Raw genomic sequence first — 21,056 nt, 5'->3', positions numbered from 1 at the left:
AGTTATTTATAACACCCGGTGCTCATCACAACACATGACCTCCTTAATACTCACCATCCTGTTACCCCTTCCCCCCAACCCATTTGTAATATTTCTTTTTGAAATCACCTTTATGTAACTTTATCTGTAGTAAGCTAAAAATGAGTTTATATTGATGTCTCCAAATCTAATCCATGGATCATTCTAAACTTTTCTGCAGGATTATAAATTCCCACTCAGTCATCGAGAAACCTGGCTCCCATCATCTGAATTCCATTTAATTAATTATTTGATTTTAGTGTACATATATGGCGGTATCAGAGTTTTTGACTTATACCCCCATGGGAAATGTTTTTATCAGCTTAGAATAGAGTACTTGTGTAGTTCTTTTGCCTATATTCTTATAGACTTCACTTATTTCCAAGATAATTCCATCATCCTTCTCCAGAGGTTGTTCCATGTATTTGTCATATTGTTAAACTATATTGTCTCACCTGCTTTCTTGGGAAATCCTGTGATTCCCCCAACCACCTGAATGATTTTTTAAAATTTGCATACATGGACGTTCATGCTTTGTGTTATAAAGATTAATGGGTTTTCACAAGTGTACAGTGTTATATATCCACCATTACAGGATCATACAAGATAGTTTTATTGATCTAAAAAATCTCCTGTGCTTCACTTACAGAATGCTCCTTCCCACTCTCCCGTTCTGGCAATCACTCTTTCTATGGTTTTGACTTCCCCAGAATGTGATACACTTGAAGTCATTCAGTGTGTAGCATTTTCAGACTGGCCTTTTTCACTTTGCAAAATATATCTAAGATTAATTTGTATCTTTTCTTAGTTTGATACCTTATTTTTTAATCACTGAATAATATTTCATTGTATGGATGTCTCACAGTTTATCTTTTCTCCTATTGAAGGACATCTTGGTTGCTTCCAGTTTTTTTTTTTGAACGTAAGTTTTCAACTTATTTGGGTAAATACTTTGGAGGGTGATCGCTAGATCAGATGGGAAGACCATGTTTAGCTTTGTAAGAAGTTGCTCAACTGTCTTCAAAGTGCCTGAACCATTTTGCATTCCTACGGGCTATGAATGGAAATTCTGTTGTTCTACATCCTCACTTGCACTTGGTGTTGTCAGTTTTTTGGATTGTAGCCATTATAATAGGTGTGTGCTGTGTGTCTTGTTTTAATTTGTAATTCCCTAATGACATAATGTTGAACACTTTTTCATGTGCTTATTTGCCATCTATGTTTTCTTTCATGGTATCTTTTCATATCCTTTTTCCATTCCATTCAGAACCTATTCCATATAAAATTCTTTTTGTTGACTTTTAAGAGTTCTTTGTTTACTTGGTATACAAATCCTTAGCCAGATAAGTGAAAGTATTTTCTCCTTGCGTGTGGTTGATGTTTTCATTCTCTTAGCAGTGTCTTCCACAAAGCAGTAGTTTTTAATTTTAATAAAGTTCTAATTTTTTTAAAAGGATTTTTTATTTATTCATTTGAGACAGAGAGAGAGAGAGAGAGCTTGAGCAGGGGGAGAGGGAGAAGCAGACTCCCTGCTGAGCCAGGAGCCTGATTCAGGACTCAGTCCCAGGACGCTGGAATCATGACCTGAGCTGAAGGCAGATGCTTAACCATTTGAGCCACCCAGGTGTTCCTATTTTTTTTTTTTTTCCCCAATGGATTGTGTATTTGGTGGTTTATCTTGAAACTCATTGTCAAACCCAAGGTCATATTTCTTTTCCTTTAAATAAGAATATTTTCTCCATTCTTGAAACAGCTCAAAAAAAGTCATCATGTCCACACTCATTTCTGACTAAGACTTAATGGCACAAATTGCCTTAAAATACCCCATGCAAATATCATTTTTAGTAGAATATGCTTGCTTCCCCAAATGCTTTTTTTGTTGTTTCCTCATTTTTGTTTTAGATTTAAATCTTGGTTTTGAATTTCCTTTACTAGTTTATGTTTGTGTTCTGTCCTGCTTTCTAGTTACCAATTATTTCCTGTATCCCTCTGCTGTCCCCATTTTTGCTATTTCCTTATGTCTAGAATAGTTGATAATATCAGTTACTGTATTTTTCTTCTGTTCTTTAGACCTAAATAAATGTCTTATATTCTGTACTCTTTTATTCTTAGAAAAATAGGGATCATGCATTATGAAAAACAAAGTGCTCACTAGTGGCCTATGATTTCTTGTTGTACAAGTATAGGGTTTACAAAATTATTTACTATAATTTCTTATTCTGAAACTTAATACTGGAATTGTCCTTAACTATTTGTTGTGCTCATTAAGTTTAATTGATTTCTTTAGTAGAGGCCTGTTTAGGGATTCTTCATTTTATTTTATTTTATTTTTTTATTTTTTAGATTTTATTTATTTATTTGACAGAAATTTCAAGTACACTGAGAGGCAGGCAGAGAGAGAGAGAGAGAGAGAGAGAGAAGGAAGCAGGCTCCCTGCTGAGCAGAGAGCCCGATGCGGGACTCTGATCCCAGGACCCTGAGATCATGACCTGAGCCGAAGGCAGCGGCTTAACCCACTGAGCCACCCAGGCGCCCCGGGATTCTTCATTTTAAACAAGTGCTTTTTTTTTTTTTTTAAAGATTTCACTTTTTATTTATTTATTTGACAGACAGAGATCACAAGGTAGAGAGGCAGGCAGAGAGAGAGAGGGGGAAGCCGGCTCCCCACTGAGCATAGAGCCCGATGTGGGGCTCCATCCCAGGACCCTGGGATCATGACCTAAGCCGAAGGCAGAGGCTTTAACCCACTGAGCCACTCAGGTGCCCCTTAAACAAGTACTTTTAAATCTTCTTGGAGAACTTCACGTCAAGGATAATGGCTTAAATTATATTTTGAAATTAGTTAATATTTATGTGTGAGGCTATATTAATATTTTGTTGCTCATAGCACTAGAATTGTTAAATTGGTTGTACATTTGTGTATTAGGCTTAATGTGTAGACTCATTCCAAAAAAATTGTAGACTTATTAATTATGGGTGCATTTACTATATGTCTCTTAAGATTGTGTTTACTTGTTTACTTTTTGGATACACCTAGTAAAGATATCATGCTGAGAGATGTACTTGATTAAAACAGATGTCCTGGGGGAGGAAGATAACATGTGCTGAGCTATGTAATTTGTGGTAGGAAAGAAAAGGAGAAAAAATGGCAGAAAAAGGAGGAGGCCATTAGATTTTAAAATAGCCTGGTAGGAAGTTCTGAATCAGATGTGGGGGAAGAGAAGTAAAAGATGTAAGCAGTTGTGTGTGTGTTTATCTCTGTGTATATCTCTTCTTGTTGAAACATGAGAAAGAAGAAGACTGGTAGGAGGCATGGAAAGCCTTCATGGCTATTTATGAAACTGCCAAGTAAACAAGTGGTTGGTACTGGGCAGTAGGTATGAGAAAACTTTATATGTATTGGTGGTTGGGTAATTACTTGTAAGTGACCTCGTGATGAATATGGGTAAAGGATTGTGATGATGAGTATAGAACATATTTCAACTGGAGGAGAGTTGCCTTCAGAACATTATAGTTGGATCAGTAAGGAATCTAACCAAAATACTTGAGAGGTTAAGATAACAGGATAAACAGTGTTAACCTAGTCTAAAGAGAAGACTAGTTTCCACAAGTTTGGAAAATAGGGAAAGAAACAAATGAAAAGTTAAAAAGGTAAAAAATTTTTTAATATAGGTTATATTTTTAAATAAAATTAGGTAACATAACTTAGATATTTAAAGATGATTTTCACTTAGATCTGAGTTTCTAGAGCTACCCCACAATTTTGATTTTCTTTGAACCCATAGCTTATAATAAGGCTTTTTTCTTGTTTTATGTAACTTTCCCAGATCTTGGGTTGTGATACATAATTCCTGTTGTGTGACTTTTTAGAAGTTTATAATTTTAATAGTGTCTCTTTGGGGCTTCCCAGTTTCATTCCCCATCTCACCACCCCAGTATTATAACTAGAACACGATCTTGGCTCCAGTTCCCCTATTCTTATCCCATTGTGTCCACTCTTGCTCATATCGCTTGCCTTGATACCCAGCTGCCTTTTCTGTATAGAAGTTTTGTCTATGTCTCCATTTTCCTTATCCTTCCAGTCTCATTTTCTTTAAAGCTTTAGATTACGTGTCTCATGTTGAATTGACTTATCTTTCTCACTAACTCCTCCTTCATACTTAGCTTTTTAGTCACTGGGCAAGGCGTAGTCATAAAGCCTGGCAGTGAAAGGGGCTGAACTCAGACTGGCTTTTAACCTATCATTGCTCCCCATTGCCTAGCTTCTCTGCTCCTACTGTGATTTACAGTTTTCTTGTTATTCTTCATACTTTCCTTTTCTCCATTCATGTGGGTAAATATCTGACTAATTATAGTACATCTGAGCTCAGAGATGTTGCTTAAGTTATTCTATTACTTCCTGGAAGGAAAAAGAAAAAAAAAATCACCTGAGGATAAGTACTTCAGTGTGGAATTTTGAAAAGTTGTAGTGAAAAACTTCTATTTAGATAAAAGCACATTGTGATTGACTTCCTGGAAACGAAAGTAAAGGCTGAACATTTGGAAGGTTAGAATCTGTATTACTGCTATGCTATGGGACACCATGCAGACTTGCTGGGGCTCCGGGTGGGATAGAGACAGAAAGTAGCTTTTGGATATGGTAAGTTTTAGGTACCTTGTAGAACACTAGGTGGATTTGGTTTCTGTGGTTCATTTGTCTCTTTTATTTTTTATTTTTATTTATTTATTTATTTATTTATTTATTAAAGGATTTTATTTATTTGACAGAGATCACAAGTAGGCAAGGAGGCAGGCAGAGAGAGAAAGGGAAGTGGGCTCCCCATTGGGCAGAGAGCCCGATGCGGGGCTCTATCCCAGGACCCTGGGATCATGACCTGAGCCGAAGGCAGAGGCTTTAACCCACTGAGCCATCCAGGTGCCTCCATTGGTCTCTTTTAATGTAGAAGAATCTTCCTCCCTTTTTCATTTTTTATGAAATTGAATTTTTTGGAGAGTTCAGATCTGTTATCTAATAGGATGTCTACACTTTGGAATTGTTTTCTAATAATTAGCTTAGCTTTAAAATGTTTTTGACAAGAGTACAACTTAGGTGACACTGTGTATATCACATTAGGAAGCATATATCATCCAGGTTGTCCCACTGTTGGTATAATTAAGTTTGTCACTTGGTTAAGCTCATGACTGCTGCATTTCTCTTATTTGGGGCATATCCCTCTATTTATAATTAGTAAGTAGTCTGTGGGGAAATATGTTAGGACTCCCAGTAGCTTTTTAGTATTTGTTTTCAGTCTATCTGCTCAGTACCGTAAACTTGAAAATGTATTCCGTCACTTTAACAATTTTACAAAAGTTGTTTCTCATATTACTAGAAAATTTAAAAAGGTATTTGTTAGGATAAAAAATAAAGGGCAGAAATAAAGTTGAAATTACGTGTAAGTGAAGTAGAAGGGGGTCGTGTTGAAGCATACCTTTTTATGGGGTACGGTTTGGAGGATGGCACGCAACACAATTGTGATCTGTAACATTGGAGCTATTATAAAAATGTGAGCAATCCATTATAGCTATTCTAAAGCAAGAGCAGCGTTACATTATTAGCCTTTTTAAAGCATTCCTGCTTGAAATTAATGAACTTTATTTTTTTTATAGGTTTAAGTGTAATACTGGATATTTATTTCTTTTAAGGTAAGTTTTTTCTTTTTCTTTTTTTGAAACATTACCATATTAAGTTTGTTATCCAGATAGTTTGTCTAGAAAGTAAATTTCTGTTACCGAAATTGGATCAGTAACTTATTTGTCATCTGGGCTTATGGGCTTTAACTATTACAGAGAAGAAAATTGTCTTGAGGGGAATGATTGTTAACTGCACATATACATTCCACAATATGATGCCCAACAGTTGGCTGCTGAAGATTGGTAGGTTGTCACGGCACCTTAGGTTTACACAGTTCTGGTATATCTCAGTATTCAGAATTGCTTAGGTTTCCCTTGGGAGCCTTGAGCTCTGGGTTGAATATTAGTTTCCTAGGGCTGCTGTAACGAAGTGCCACACACTGAGTGGCTTAAAACAGTAGAAACTTATCATCTCCCAGTTCCGGAGGCAAGATGTCCAAAATAAAGACATTGGCAGGGCTCTGCTCCCTTTATGAAGGCTTTAGGAAGCAATCTTTCTTTGCCTCTTCCTAGCTTTGCCAACCTAGCAGTTGGCAGTCCTTAAAGCTGCTTCACTCTAGTTTCTGCCTCTGCTGTCACGTAACCTTCTTTCCTCTGTGTGTCTTCTCCCTGTTTCCAATCCCCCTCTCTTTATAAAGACACCAGTCATTGGGTTTTGGCCCCACCCTAATCATGTATGACTTCACTTAAATTGATTACATCTGCAAAGATCCTATTTCCAAATAAGGTCATATTCACAGGTCCTGAGGTTAGGACTTGAACATACTTTTTTGGGAAACACAATTCAGCACAACACATTTATGGTTGGGCCTTGACTTGAGTTGTAGCAATATTGAGATGCTGTGATCACTTGGAGGCTTGAGTACTCTCTCTGAGGTACTGAACTGTTTTGGAATTGATACAGAAATAAAAATGAATCCTTGGATTTCTCAAGCCAGTTTAGGGCTTATATCTATTTCAGACTTTGGCAGAGGGGATGAGAATTTTTAACATATCCAGATATAAAGGCTTGTTATTTGCATTTGTGGGATTCAATCTGACAAGAATTGTGGCCCTCCTGAGGTAGACGTAAGAGGGAAACAAAGTAAGCTAGGAGTTTCTTTTCCTTGTGTGCGTACTTTGTCCAACTGTTACAATACTGTCCTTTTTATCTGTTTATGTTAGGAAGGGAAACTTGTATAATTGGCTAACTTTTTAAAAGGTCATTAGTACTCTTGATCATTTTAGAAAATAAGGGGTAAAGGGTTATTGAATTCAGCTCCACTTTCAAAAAAGTTCTCAGGTAAATGAACCTAGCTCAGCGCCCGGCCCTTGGTAAGTGCCTGAGACATATTTATTGAGCCTTTCTAAGAAAGTGAAGGAGGTTTGAGGCAGTCATGAAAAGAAGGAAAGTTTTCACTTCTCATTTTTGAATTTTTTTCTCTCTGGCTGGTTAGGGTATTTACTATTCCAGTAATTGATTTGGTTTTGTTCATAAATGACTAGAGAATGTAGATTACAGTTAGAATTAGTGTTTTTAATATAGGACAATACATATGATACTAGACACATGTTTAGTTTCTGGGGTTTGAGATTTGAAGGTAATATTCTTTAAGGGCCTATATTATATGGTGCTTATGAATAAATCTTAAAAAATCTAGGCTATGTTAACGTTTTCTTCATTCTTTTCCTCCACTTACATAAAAATAGCTCTATTAATACAACAAGCTTTAAAGCCATAATGTGGCATACCATCTTGTTTGAGAGGTGAACATTGTTGAATAAAAATGGCTGACAGAAGTGGGAAGATTATTCCAGGACAAGTGTATATTGAAGTGGAATATGATTATGAATATGAAGCTAAGGACAGAAAGATTGTGATAAAACAAGGGGAACGATACATCTTGGTGAAGAAGACCAATGATGACTGGTGGCAAGTCAAACCCGATGAGAATTCCAAGGCGTTTTATGTGCCAGCCCAGTATGTTAAGGAGGTCACCCGTAAAGCTCTCATGCCGCCTGTTAAACAGGCAGCTGGACTGCCAAATAATTCTATGAAAATGATACAGAATCTCCATCTTCAGAGGTCAACAGAAAATGTGAACAAATTGCCTGAGCTTTCAAGTTTTGGAAAGCCATCATCGTCTGTTCAAGGAACAGGTCTTATTCGTGATGCAAATCAGAATTTTGGACCGAACTATAATCCAGGTCAGACTGTGACCCTAAGCTTGGACCTGACCCATAATAACGGAAAGTTTAACAGTGACTCACATTCTCCTAAGGTTTCTGGCCAGAATAGGACGCGCTTATTTGGTCACTTTCCCGGTCCAGAGTTCTTGGATGTAGAGAAAACTAGCTTCTCCCAGGAGCAGTCTTGTGATTCAGCAGGAGAAGGCTCTGAAAGAGTACATCAGGATTCTGAGTCTGGCGATGAACTTAGCAGCAGCTCCACTGAACAAATAAGGGTAAGAGGAATAGTAGAATTATGCAACACTTACACCATCATAACAAAAATACTACAGATTTTAATCAAAATCTTTGTAGGATTTAGGAATTGTTTGTTTGCTTTGTTTTTAGACTACACGAGTTCTGTCCTGATTTAATGAGATGGAGAATAGTATAACAAATTGTCAAGTTCATAAAGGTTGACTTTATGGTTTCCATATTTTTTATGCCTTTATGGGGCTTTATGTGTGGAGAAGATTTTTTTCTTTTCTATTGAATTTACTTAACTTACCCAGTTATGATATTTCTTTTACTAGACAAAATTTGTTTTCTAACTGGATTCATTTTTTTCCATTAAGTTTTCAGGTACTAATGGGCATTTGAGGAAAGATACCCCTGGAATGTTAGCTACTTGTTTTTTGAAACTGGTTTATTGACCTTGAATATTTTTTTTTTTTTAAGATTTTATTTATTTGACAGAGATCACAAGCAGTCAGAGAGGCAGGCAGAGAGAGAGGAGGAAGCAGGCTCCCTGCTGAGCAGAGAGCCTGATGTGGGGCTCTATCCTGGGATCATGACCTGAGCCACCCAGGTGCCCTGAATATTTATTTAAATCTCTACCTTCATTCTTGCACTTTGTGTCCTAAGTGTCTAAGTGTTCTTGCCTAGAACAGTAGCCTGAAAAAAATTTTGTGTCCATGATTTTATTTTATTTTTTTTGCTCCCTTACCTAATTTTATTTTGAGATTAAGTTTTTACCAGTTTGTCAAGTCAAGTGAAATAATTTTAAAAGCAAATGCAGGAAATTGAACTTGAATGTATTTGGGTAAGTCTAATTTTAAGTGAAATTGAAAATTGATTAATTTCTGGCCCAAAGCTCTGTTGTAAGATTTAGTCATCCAGTTGAGTCAGTATTTGTGAGGCTGCTCTTAGGTGTGGTCTAATTGTGATAGAACCAGTTTGTTTTTCCTGTAGCTTTTAAATTTTCTTGTGACATTTTGAATGAAAGTAAGGAAAAGGAAAGATTCTTAAGAGAAACTTATGATGTTTAAGATCAAGGTAGTTGGGCGCCTGGGTGGCTCAGTGGGTTGAGCTGCTGCCTTCGCCTCAGGTCATGATCTCAGGGTCCTGGGATCGAATCTCGCATCGGGCTCTCTGCTCAGCAGGGAGCCTGCTTCCCTCTCTCTCTCTCTGCCTGCCTCTCCATCTACTTGTGATTTCTCTCTGTCAAATAAATAAATAAAATCTTAAAAAAACAAAAACAAAAACAAGGCAGTTACATGAGGTCGCACTACCAGTTCACTGTCATGTGTTTTGCAGGCTTTTATTTTTTTGTAGTCTTATGTGATACTTGGACATAGGATATGTAATGTTTCTTGGATTTTTTCTTGTTCATGCTCCTTATTGAACGAGCGGGACCTGGGAAGGACATGTTTTCCGTTGCCGATAATCATCACTGTTACTGTGCGCTTCAGGTTATGTTTTATTTTTAGGTATGCTAGCAGTCCTGGATTCTCTTCATCATGCTCATTGTAAATTCACTGCATGGAAGTTCGTGGCGCCTAACCTCTCCTGAACCCCTAACACCATTTGGAAATCCTGTTAGATCTCTCTAGCTGGTCCTTTTCCTAACTCTTCACCTCAAGTGTTTTAAAACTTTTTCATTTTTTCAGTTCTCTCTCATTCACCTGTTTTTCCCTGCTCTCTTATCTCAGATAACCTTACCTTCTACTGACAGCCTAAATAAAAGCTTTGGGATGGAAAATATTTGGTTTTGGAGAGGAAGTATTGCACAGCAGTTGATAGTGCTGGCTTTAGATTTGGATGTGTTTCCATACCACTTACCAGCTGCGCCATAACTGCGGCAAAGTACTTAACCTCCGTGTGGCTCAGTTTCCTTCTCTTAAGATGGGGATCCCAAAGTTGTTGAGGGTTATGTGGGCTGCTGTAGCTAATATACTTCGAGCTATGCCTCGTGCATAAATACATTACATATCTGTTTCTCCTTGATACATTACTGCTAAGTCTGGTGTGGCTTAAAACAGTAAACATGATCTCAGTTTCTGTGCTCAGTAACTCAGAGGTAGGTTAATTGAGTGGTTTTACAGGCTTGGGGCTCTCAAGGGTATGGTCTTAATGAAGGCTTGGCTGGGGCTGGAGAAGCTGCTTCTGGTTCCATCTGGTTCACAGGGAGCTAGCTGTGCTGCCTCACAGGTGCTGGAATGATGTAGACCAGCTTTCCCTCAGAGGGAGCAGTCCAAGATGGGACATGGCATTATCTTTTAAAAGCCAGAGTCTTGAAAGTCGAACATTATCGTTTCCTTTTGGTTATACGTTTTAGCTGTATTCCTTGTGGGAGGAGACAACATAGGGATACGAATGTCAGGAGAGGAGGATCACTGGGGGCCATCTTGGGGCTGGCTAGCATAGTAAGTATTCAGTACTTACTTACAGAGAGAGCTGTTGTCGTCGTTTCTAATGTTATTTCCCCCATCAAATCTGTTAGTACACCTGTATCAGCAGTCCCCTTTCCCACTCGTACAGCGCAAGCATTGCCTCTCTTATCCAAGGGCAGTCTCTTCAGATCTGCTTTCCCCTACTTTTTCACAAACCTTTTGTTAAAGATTATGCAATATTGTGCTCCTATGGCTTTAGACTGATTATTTTTGTTGGTGATTTTTTTTCTTTCAACACTTTTAAGTATTTTACCCCCTCTTCTTGTTTGCATGGTTCCTTATGAAAAGTATGCTGTACTTCTTTCTTACTCTTTACTTCAATAGTTCAGGTGTCTTTTCCTGTGGCTTCTTCAAGCTTTTCTCCGCATTTTTGTTTTTTTGCAGTTTGTGTATGATACGCTTTTCTGTAGGTTTTGAAAATGTTTGTTTTCATTTTGGGACCTTTTTTTGACATATCTTTGTGCTGTTGATTCTTTCCCAGCATATTTAGTGATCATCCTATCAAAGACATTTTCTATTTTTGTTATAGTGTTTTAGTTTCTAGAATTTCTTTTTGATTCTGTCTTAGCTTTTCCATCTGCCTGCCTACTTTGTTTTTGAATGTTGTCTTTCTTTCATAGTTCTTAACATGTAATTATTTAAATTCCCTGATAATTCTAACATCAGTGCTTTCTATATCTCTTTATGTCTTACTTTACTTTCTTTATCTCTTCAAATGTTTTCTTGCCTTTTGCCATATCTTCTAATTTTTTTGTCGAAGTCAGACATGTGTTACTGGGTAACGGGAACTAAAGTGATTCGACCCTAGTGTGAGGTGTTAGACTAATCTGGAAGGAAATTGAATTGTGTTTGTTTGTTGTGATTTTTAGGTACCAGAGGCTTTAAATTTCTCAAGTATCCATGAGTTTCTCATTAATTTGTGGTTCCCCACTAGGTCTCCTTGTTCTCTCCCTGTCTGGGAGGGGTTGAAGTACCTCATTACTTGGTCCACATACCTTTCACTAATACCATTTAGAGGATGGCTTCCTTACCACTTGGCAGTAGTGAAAGTTCTGACTTTCCCAGTAGACTGTGTGTGTGTGTGTGTTGGGGGTGGAACATGTTTTGTTACTGTCTGACAATGACTGTCCTTTTCTCTTTGCCTTTTCTGACACCACTCTCATGGGGGTTTTGGGGTGCCTTGTAACATCCTGGCAAGTGTGTAAATCTAGGTTACCTGTTTGCCATTGCTGGAGATGTGTGGTAGGGCTATTGGCTTTTTTCCTATAGCATTTGGCTGTTGTAGAGTGGTTATGTAAAAAAGTTTTCAGTCTTGCTCATTCTTCCCCTTTTCTGGTCCTTTTGCTAGACAGAGCAGGAATTTGTTGGGGCTTTTTGGTCTGTGTCCGTTAGTGTTTCTGGTTTTTGCTGACTTCCCCCTTTAAATCTGGGATATATGAAGCCAAAATTAAATATAGGAAACTCAACCACCATGTTGTTGTTCATTGGGTCCTGAGGTCACTAGTTGGTCTACCTTCTCTTTACCTTTCAGAGTCTTCGTGTGTGTGTGTATGTGTGTGTGTTTGAATTATTTAATAATAATTCTTGATCACTTTCACCTATTTGACCCATCCCCTACCTTCTCCCCTCTGGAACAACCAGTTTGTTCTCTGTATTTATGAGTCTGTTTCTGGTTTATTTGTTCAGTCATTTGTTTTGGTTTCCAAATTCCACATATAAGTGAAGTTATATGGTATTTGTCTTTCTGTGCTTGGTTTATTTCACCTATCGTTATAACCTCTAGGTTCATCCATACTGTCATAAATGGCAAGTCTCTTTCTTATGGCTGAGTAATAGTCCAGTGTGTGTGTGTGTGTGTGTGTGTATGTACACATCTTCTTTATCCTTTCATCTACCGAAGGACAGATGTTTTCTTGTTTGCTTTGTATTATGTTCAGTGTTTTTATTTGTAGTTAGTTTGAGGAATAGGGAATGTACATATATTCCTTTTATCCAGAATTGGAAGTGATTGATAAGTTTTCAGTGGTACTTTTTAAGTATTAATTTTCTTGTCCTTTTAACAGTGTTCTTAGTCTGGTCATCCATGGGATATCCTCTCGTTAGCTTTCATCACATCCTGTGCTCCTCCGTTGTTGTGCTCACCACATTTATGATGATTTTCTTCCTTCTTGCTAGGCAGTCTGTAATCTCCAAGCCGTGCTAGTTACTATGCCTTTGTCTGTCTCTGCCTATCGAGTTCTTAGTATAGTACCTGGCATATAGTAGATAGGCTAAAGGCTTCTGGAATGATGACCAGTGTTTAGCAACAAATACTTCAAGTTAAAGGGGAAAAGGAAACCTAGGTTAATGTCCTGGTAAAGACGCATATTTCTTTCTGAAAAACAGTAACCTAGAAGTGCTGTGATTCTTGCCTACAGGCATATCAAAGAATATTAGGGAGATGGAGTCAGAGGTAAAAAGTTCTAATTCAATGCAGAGATTCCAAAATTTGAGTAAAAAATTATAAAATTGTGTTTGGCTCTTTGTTCCCAGTAAAATGGATACATAATTTTATTGTCTTCCTATGAGCAATAGATTTTTAGGTCGTTTCAAAGTTCATACTAATGGTTGCAGAGAATATGAAACTTTGAAAATCAGTAAGTTAGTTCAGAGCTCTAAACCTTTTAAACAGCCTTAAAAAAGGGGCACCTGGTGGCTCAGTTAAGCCATTGACTTCAGCTCAGGTCATGATCTCAGGATCCTGGCATCAAGCCTTATATCAGTCTATGCACAGCAGGGAGTCTGCTTTTCTCTCTCCCTCTGCCCTCGGTACCCCCCCACCCCCGCTCATGCACTTAATCTCTCTCTAAAATAAATAAATAGAAAATCTTAAAAAAAAATATGCTCTGTTTGCTTCTCATGATCTCACTAATGCTACTTTAATATATATTTTACCAGGCTTGAGTATCGAGTTTCTCAGTTCCATATAATTATTAGAAAGTGTTGTCTAAAGCTGGAGAGTAGAAATGGTATGGTAGATCTTTGTCTATAAGCCTGACAAAATGCCAGACAGAGAAAGGTCAGTTAGAGGACTGACAACCTGACATAAATTTAGGAAGGCCAAACAACTTTAATGCCTAGAATCATTATTTTAAAATATAATATGAGTATTTATCATGGTCTTAAATCTAGAAATGTTTAAGTTCTAGATTTTTAGGTGGTAGATACATTTATAGAAAGAATATCTTCATTAATAGTGATAAACTGATCCATTTCTGGCATTTGGAACCTAATCTTAAATTAATCTGGAAAATTTTATATATGAAATAGTTCGTCAGCATTTCAAGGTATTACTCTTCTGTACTGGTTTCATGAAATCAATTTCGTAATTTGTTACAGATCTACACTTTGTTCCTAATTGAAAAGCATTTAAATATTTATTTTTAGTCTTTCCTTAATCCGAAATAGTGTCGACTGCTAGTATAGATGTTTATTGTATTTAAAAATACAAATTAAACTATACATACATACATATATATTTACAAAGTAAAAATCATACTGTATGTGCAATTTCAGTGTAGGGAACATTTTAAAAATTGTGCCTTAATACAAACAATATCTGTTATACTAAGAAGAATGCTTGAGGGATGTAATTTTTCAGGCTAATTGGATTTTCTGGCTAATACAGATTAGGTATAAAAGGTTTCAGTGTTTGTTAGAGATTTACCTAAATCTGTTTCCACATAGATGGTGCTGAATCTAAAAACAGATATGAATTAGCTTTGTGTAGCAACAACTAATAATGTCCCCTGTCATCCAAATCCTTGCTCAGTGTATCTTTTTGTTAAGTCCTCCCCTAGCCACACTGCTGGAGCAAGTGCAGTCATTATTTAGCCACATTTAGGCACAATGTTGACGTTTTAAGACTATTCAGTGTCCTTAACTTTCCTCCCTGAGACATCTGGGAAGCTCCATCTTCTGTTTCTGCTTCCCAAGATTATCTTCTCTTCACATCTTTATTCTTAATCCAAACAGGAAAGAATAATAGTTTTAAAATTTGGTTTTATTTGATGGACTACTTGATGAAAAATACCAACCCTTTTCTCAAGAAATGCACATTTGCACCAAATTGTGTTAAAATTTCAAGGTATCCAGAAACCTAGATTCTTCCCCCCCCGCCCCCCTGCACGTTTTTAGTTTTTTAGAGCATGAGCAAGAGTGGAGAGGCAGAGGGAGAGAGAGAATCTTAAGCAGGCTCCATACCCAGCCTGGAGCCCTGTCTGGGGCTCAGTCTCAAAATGTCACAGTCATGACCTGAGCCAAAACCAAGAGCTGGACACTTAACTGGCTGAATCACCCAGGTGCCCCCAGAAACCTAGATTCTTGAAGTGAAAGTTTTTGGCAGAGTAATTAGGAGTAAAGATTGATAAATCTTTAGGGAAATTTAGGCATGAATACTAGATAGATGGAAATTTGGTAGAGGAGATCAGCTTGAAATTATATTTGGGTTAATTCCAAAGGCAAAATTGAGTGAGATCTTTTAGGATAACTGGTATTACTAGGTTCTTTCTGGAACTAAGAGCCTGCTTTATTTTAGTATTGACCTGTTTATCCGGCCGCTTCCTCTTCAGTTGTTTTTGGTGGTGATCTTTTTGAGGATCTAGTGAAAGCCATGAACTGTCTAACTAAGAAGGGACCTACATTGCATCAGTGCCTACAGTTGCATTGGGCTCACTATCCATGTAAATAAAACTCCTTTTATGTCTGCCTGCCTTTTACCTCTTACCTGACCTTTTCTCGCCTTTGCATTTTCTAAGACAACTAGAGTCTCTTTTAACTTTCTTCTAAAGTTTACCTGTCCTTTTACTTTATTAATCCATAATGCATTTTGCCTTATTTTATTTTACTTTCACTTACTTTTTTTCTACTTTAAGCCTGATGATTAATCAGAACTTAGCTGTAAGTGCCAGAAACCAACTGTGCCATGGTGAGGCAAAAGGGAATTTATTGGCTCATGTAACCAGACTACAGGAAGGGTTTATTCATTGGAGCCAGGGTCTGGTTTACTGTCACGATTCCTTTCATTGCTTTTGTCTCTTGTCTCTGATTATGTCTCCATGATTTTGTTATACTTCCCAACAGACTTCTTCCACATGGCTATAGATGAGTTGCTAGTAACTACTAGGCTCACGTCCTTCGTTTTTGTATTAGGGTATTTTATTTTCTTCTCTTAGTTCTAATTCAGAAAATCTCAGAGAAGGAATTGGGCTTAGCTTGTGACATGCTTACACTTATGGCCAGGGGCATGATTGGGCTGTACCCAAACTGCATATTTGGAATTTATTTTAGAGAAACTGTTCCTCCAGAGAAGTTGTAAGTAGTTCCCAGAATAAGGGAGAAATCTCAGAGAGACAAAATGGTACTTACCAACCATATCCTCTGTTTCTGAGATTGATTCTCGAGGTCTTCCCACATTATACCTCTCTGTGTACCAAGTCATTCATTGACACCAAGCTGCTCTGAAGGCCAGAGAGGGAGCTGGCAAAGTTGGAACTGCCAGACTGATTCCGGTTCAGCAAAGAAAATTTTGAAGATCCAGATTTCAAGTAGAGAGAATTCTTTGTGCTATAAAATTAGAACAGCAAAGTAATATTCTCCTTTGTGCATATCTTGGCCTTTTCAGAATGTAGTCTTTAAAGCCCAAGATTGTGTTCTATTTCTGCCAGTAAACTTTTGATAGCAAATAATTTAGTAAATAATCTGTATTGTGAGTACAGTACTCACTTAAAAGAAAACACCACCTTAAGATATGCCTGTAGATGCCGAGAGGTGAACTTGTGATGAAGAACTGAATTTGTATGTCAACTTGGCTGGACCATGGTGCCCAGGTATTTGGTCAAATATATTCTGAATGTTTCTGTGTAGGTGTCTTTTGGATGTGATTAACAGGTAAGTCGATGGACTTTGAGTAAAACAGATACTCTCTCCATAATGTGGATGGGTCTCATTAGAAAGACTATAGTACAGAATAGACCTTCCCCTCAGCGAGAAGGAATTCTGCCTGCAGACTGCCTTTGAACCTAAACTGCTACTCTTCCCTTGGTCTCCAGCCTTCCAGCCTACTCCACAGATTCTGGATTTGCCAATTTACTTTTCTCTTTCTCTATATATACACACATCCTGTTGGATCTGTTTCACTGGAGAACCCTCCCGACTACACCGGATGTGTAACTGTCTATTCCAGTCTTTATCATCATAGTTAGATCCGAAAGGAAGACCTGAAGTTCATATGTAAAATCCTTTGCCAGGGGTTCCTGGGTGGCTCAGTTGGTTAAGTGTCTGCCTTTGGCTCAGGTCATGATGTCAGGGTCCTGGAATCAAGCCCTGCATTGAGCTCCCTGCTCAGCAGGAGCCTGCTTCTCCCTTCCCTCTGCCTGCTGCTCCTTCTGCTTGTGCTCTCTCTCTGTCAAATAAATAAATAAAATCTTAAAAAAAAAATCCTTTGCAGGGACATCTCAACCTAGCTTGATTAAGTCTTGTGCTCATCTCTGGGCCAATTACTCTGTTAGGTTGAGTACTCCCAATTTGTCAGAACTGCATTTTTTCCAGTCTCTTCACAAAGAATGTGTGAGGTGAGCAGGGTAATGTAATTGGCAGTTCTATCAGAATCACATCATTTGGGGGAGGGCAGATAACCAAAGAAGGGAATGGGGGGTAGTGCTAGTATGTGAAAAGGAGAATGCTAGACAATAAGAAACAATGAATGTTCATATAGCACAGTTATTGCTATACCTTGGGATATATCTATCCTTTGGAATATGGAGTTAATATATTTATGTTTCAGAATTTTTGGATACTCAGTAAGGTCAGTTGCACACAAATTTCTTCACATCTGTAGGGAAATTCTGATAGACTTTAAATGCATGAATATTCTAGTCTGATTTTAAAAAGTCAGACTTTATGTTTAAAGTCACTGTGTCAGTTAACTTGGGATATTGGAAATTTCTCTGTCTCTTGATATGTGTGTGTGTGACACACATATAATGGTATTAGGATCATAGTAGAGTAGTAATAGAAAATATGGTTGAAAAAATGACATAATAGAGTCATTAAAAAATGTGTACATTATAAATATTCTATGTTTTCACCCTGTTTCCTGCCTAGGAAAGAATTTGCTAATCTAGGTGACATATCAACAAAAACAACAGATGTGGAAACATTTTTGCATTTTTCTTCAGAAAAATCTCATCTGTATGCATAGACTATCTTTAGCAATTGCTTCAGTAAATGCCAGACAGATGGTTTAGACTCAGAATGACTAACAAATAATTTTATCACCATAATTACTGTGAAGTGTGGTATAGTAACACATAAGCTCAGATTTCTGGAAAATCATGAATGTAACTTGGTACATTAAGGAAGGAGATGCAGAATAGTCTTCTGAATCAGAGAAATTTTTGTCTCAGGGCCTTTCTACAAGATATTTGACTTCTGAAGCCCTCTTTCTGGAACCTGTGGTTGGATACTGCTCTCTTTGCCTGCTTTTCTGACTCATAGCAGTGTAAAATTCGATAACTTGAACATAGTTGGAAAGTGGGTAACAAATTGATTTCCGATGAGAGATACAAAAATACACTAGAGGGGACTCATGAAAATAACCACAACTGGAGAGGAAGGTAAAGGGCAACTAGCTGTTGCTGAGCATTTCAGTGCGTCAGGCACCAGAAGAGATGCTCACATATGCGGTTGCTTCACCCAGGCTATGTAAGGTAGGTAGAGATGACTTTCTTATTACACTGAAGAAACAATTCTATATTCTCAGTTTGCAAAGTCGGGGGAGTACTTGTATCTTTTAAAAAATACTTAAATATGACAAAATAAAAACTTGACATTTTTGTGTTAGGAGTTGAACCAGTTGCTTTCCACAGTATACCAGTTTTACCTGAGGGAGTGATTGAGAAACTAGGGCATTTGTTAGATATTTTCTCAGATATGAACAAAGTAAGCCCATCGCTTTAAGTAAAACAGTGTTTGTTGCAATGATAAAATTCAAGCTTTAAAGTACAAATTAGAATTTTAAAAATTTATAGCTACCACCTTGAGCTTATACTTCTTAGTCTTAAGACTTTTCTGATGAAACATTGGTAATATTGAGTATTTTGTTTTGTTTTTTGTCTTTCATATTGCCTAATGAAATGTTTTAATATTTGGAAGAGAAGAAACTACCACTTTCTGAGTTTTGGTAGAATGTCAGAACAATGTCCATAATTATCTGGAAGGGCTATTAAAATATTTCTCCCTTTTCTGTCTGCATATCTTCATAAGATCGTTTTCCCTTTATGTAGTTCAAAACAAATATTACAAAAGACTTAATGTAGAAGTAGATTTGTGAGTCTGGACAAAGATTTGTAAATGTTCAACAATGTCATCTTTCTCATTAATGTTTTTGGGGAGACTATTATTAGTTTTCACTAATAGATATTTATGCTAACATATAATGGGCTTATTTTTAAATGAGTCGAACAAATTTTAAAATTTCTTTAATTTGTAATGACTAGGTAGCAATTGATAGAACATACATGAACAAAAGCTCTTTGGTGCTCTCGAGTAATGTTCAGATTGAGAATTGCTGTTTTGGTGAAAGTGTACATCTGGCTATGTGATAATGGCATTTGATTGAGGCATTGCAAGATTCTTCCCCTTGGAATGTACTCCTTTGTGTAGTAGGTAAATGGTATGTGTTAGTGGTTTGTGGTTGATGATGATAAAAATTTTTTTAAAAAGATTTATTTAGTTATTTGAGAGAGTGAGAGAAGAGATGGAGAGAGAGAGAGCATGAGAAGGGGGAGGGTTAGAGGGAGGAGCAGACTATCTGCTGAGTAGGGAGCCTGATGTGGGACTGGATCCCTGGACTCTGGGATCATGACCTGAGCCGAAGGCAGTCGCTCAACCAGCTGAGCCACCCAGGTGCCCACAATGATAAAAGTTTTTGATAAAATATTTTAAAAGTTGGCTATATACTTTTTGGCTAAACTCTTTTTCAGTTTGACAACTGATTAGGTGAATGATTTGTTAAAATCTGTGTTGGTTAAATCAGAAAGCATATATTCAGTGGTCTTTTAACAATACATAGAATTAAATTGATTTTTTTGATGTAAACCCATATAAACTATAATGAATTATAGTAATACCAAAGTGTTGGAAATTTCTTGCCTTAGGAGTAGTTTATACTTGAATCAAAAATTGTTGTGCATGAAGTCACATTCCCACAAGGAAAGCACAATATGAAAATACTCAGTTTCAAGATCTGAAAACCTTGAATATGCAAAAATAGGAATGACAAGAAGTGAAAGACTTATGTCTCTAGTAAGGATGGAAAAGAGGAAGGAATCAGACTGCCTTAAATATCTTTTGTGCTGAAGTTAGAAAAATGGAAAACTCACCAAAAAAAAAAAAAAAGTCTGCCTACTATATTGGTTCTTCCTTAAGCATAATATGGAGTTTTTTTAAAGCGTATTTTAATCCATGCTCCAGCATTAGTTACAGTATTTGAAAGATTATTGTACCTTTCTGTAAAGAGACCAAGATTTTTGTAGTCTTCATAATTATTACTATTAGTTGTCTTTTTAGTAGTTTGCTAGTTTTTAGTGTCTCTCCAGGACATACTCAGTGTAATGTGGGGGGGGGCGGATTGTGCTATTAGATATAATTTGCCCAATTAACCTAAAATGAAAATGCTGAAAAATTCTAGGTAATAGTTTTGTTTACTGTAGGCTGTGATTACTATAATTTTTTCAATGTAGATATTCAACTTTTGGTCTGATTAAAAAAAAAAAATCTAAACAAAAACCTTGTTTCCCTTACTCTCTAAGTTTGGAGCACTTATTTCTCCTACTGCATGAGTTTGTGTGTTTATTATTTCTGACATTCATTTAAAGTCCTATAGATGTAGACTTGAGTCTTATTTTGGAGACTCTGTCCTCACAATTCTACCTAATCATTTTTTGCCTCTTAGTTAGAGCCCAGAGTATACATCTGGCCTTCTTAGTTTTTGTATCTAGTAACTTTTCCACAGATGAAGACCATAGGTGACGTTAGTTAAAATCTCGTAAGTATTTGCGTACATAATCTAGCTGAATGGTTCACAATGGGGAATTGTTTTGCCTCCCTTTCTCTATGAGAAATTAATGGAGGAGAAGGTATCCAGTCCCTTACTTTGGGAGAGTAGACAGAGATATGGTGCTGCAGTCAGAAATGTATTTGAGGGGCACCTGGGTGGCTCAGTCGTTAAGTGTCTGCTCAAGTTATGATCCCAGCGTCCTGGGATTGAGCCCCATATTGGGCTCCCTGCTCATCAGGAAGCCTGCTTCTCCCGCTCCCACTCCCCCTGCTTGTGTTCCCTCTCTCACTGTGTCTCTCTCCGTCAAATACATAAATAAAATCTTAAAAAAAATAGAAATGTATTTGAAACTTATTTTGATAAATTGGTGGGTATGTCATGACCATTAT

The 21,056-nt window shown here is 37.2% G+C and overlaps 1 protein-coding gene across 5 annotated transcripts in view; it reads left to right on the top strand.

The window, feature by feature from the left end:
• ARHGAP12 (Rho GTPase activating protein 12) overlaps positions 1-21,056 on the top strand; it is a 108,615-nt gene that overhangs the window by 11,338 nt on the left and 76,221 nt on the right. For all 5 annotated transcript variants that reach the window (XM_059404365.1, XM_059404364.1, XM_059404363.1 and 2 more), the window contains exons 2-3: positions 5,665-5,700; positions 7,378-8,132. In XM_059404365.1, coding sequence (XP_059260348.1) covers positions 7,455-8,132 — 678 coding nt within the window. In that variant the 5' untranslated portion in view covers positions 5,665-5,700; positions 7,378-7,454. The remainder of the gene's footprint in view (positions 1-5,664; positions 5,701-7,377; positions 8,133-21,056) is intronic.

Source organism: Mustela nigripes, chromosome 6 (genome assembly GCF_022355385.1).
Source record: "Mustela nigripes isolate SB6536 chromosome 6, MUSNIG.SB6536, whole genome shotgun sequence".
NCBI lineage: Eukaryota > Metazoa > Chordata > Mammalia > Carnivora > Mustelidae > Mustela > Mustela nigripes.
The sequence above is the reverse complement of the archived record's forward strand: the minus strand, read 5'-3'. Positions and strand labels throughout refer to the sequence as shown.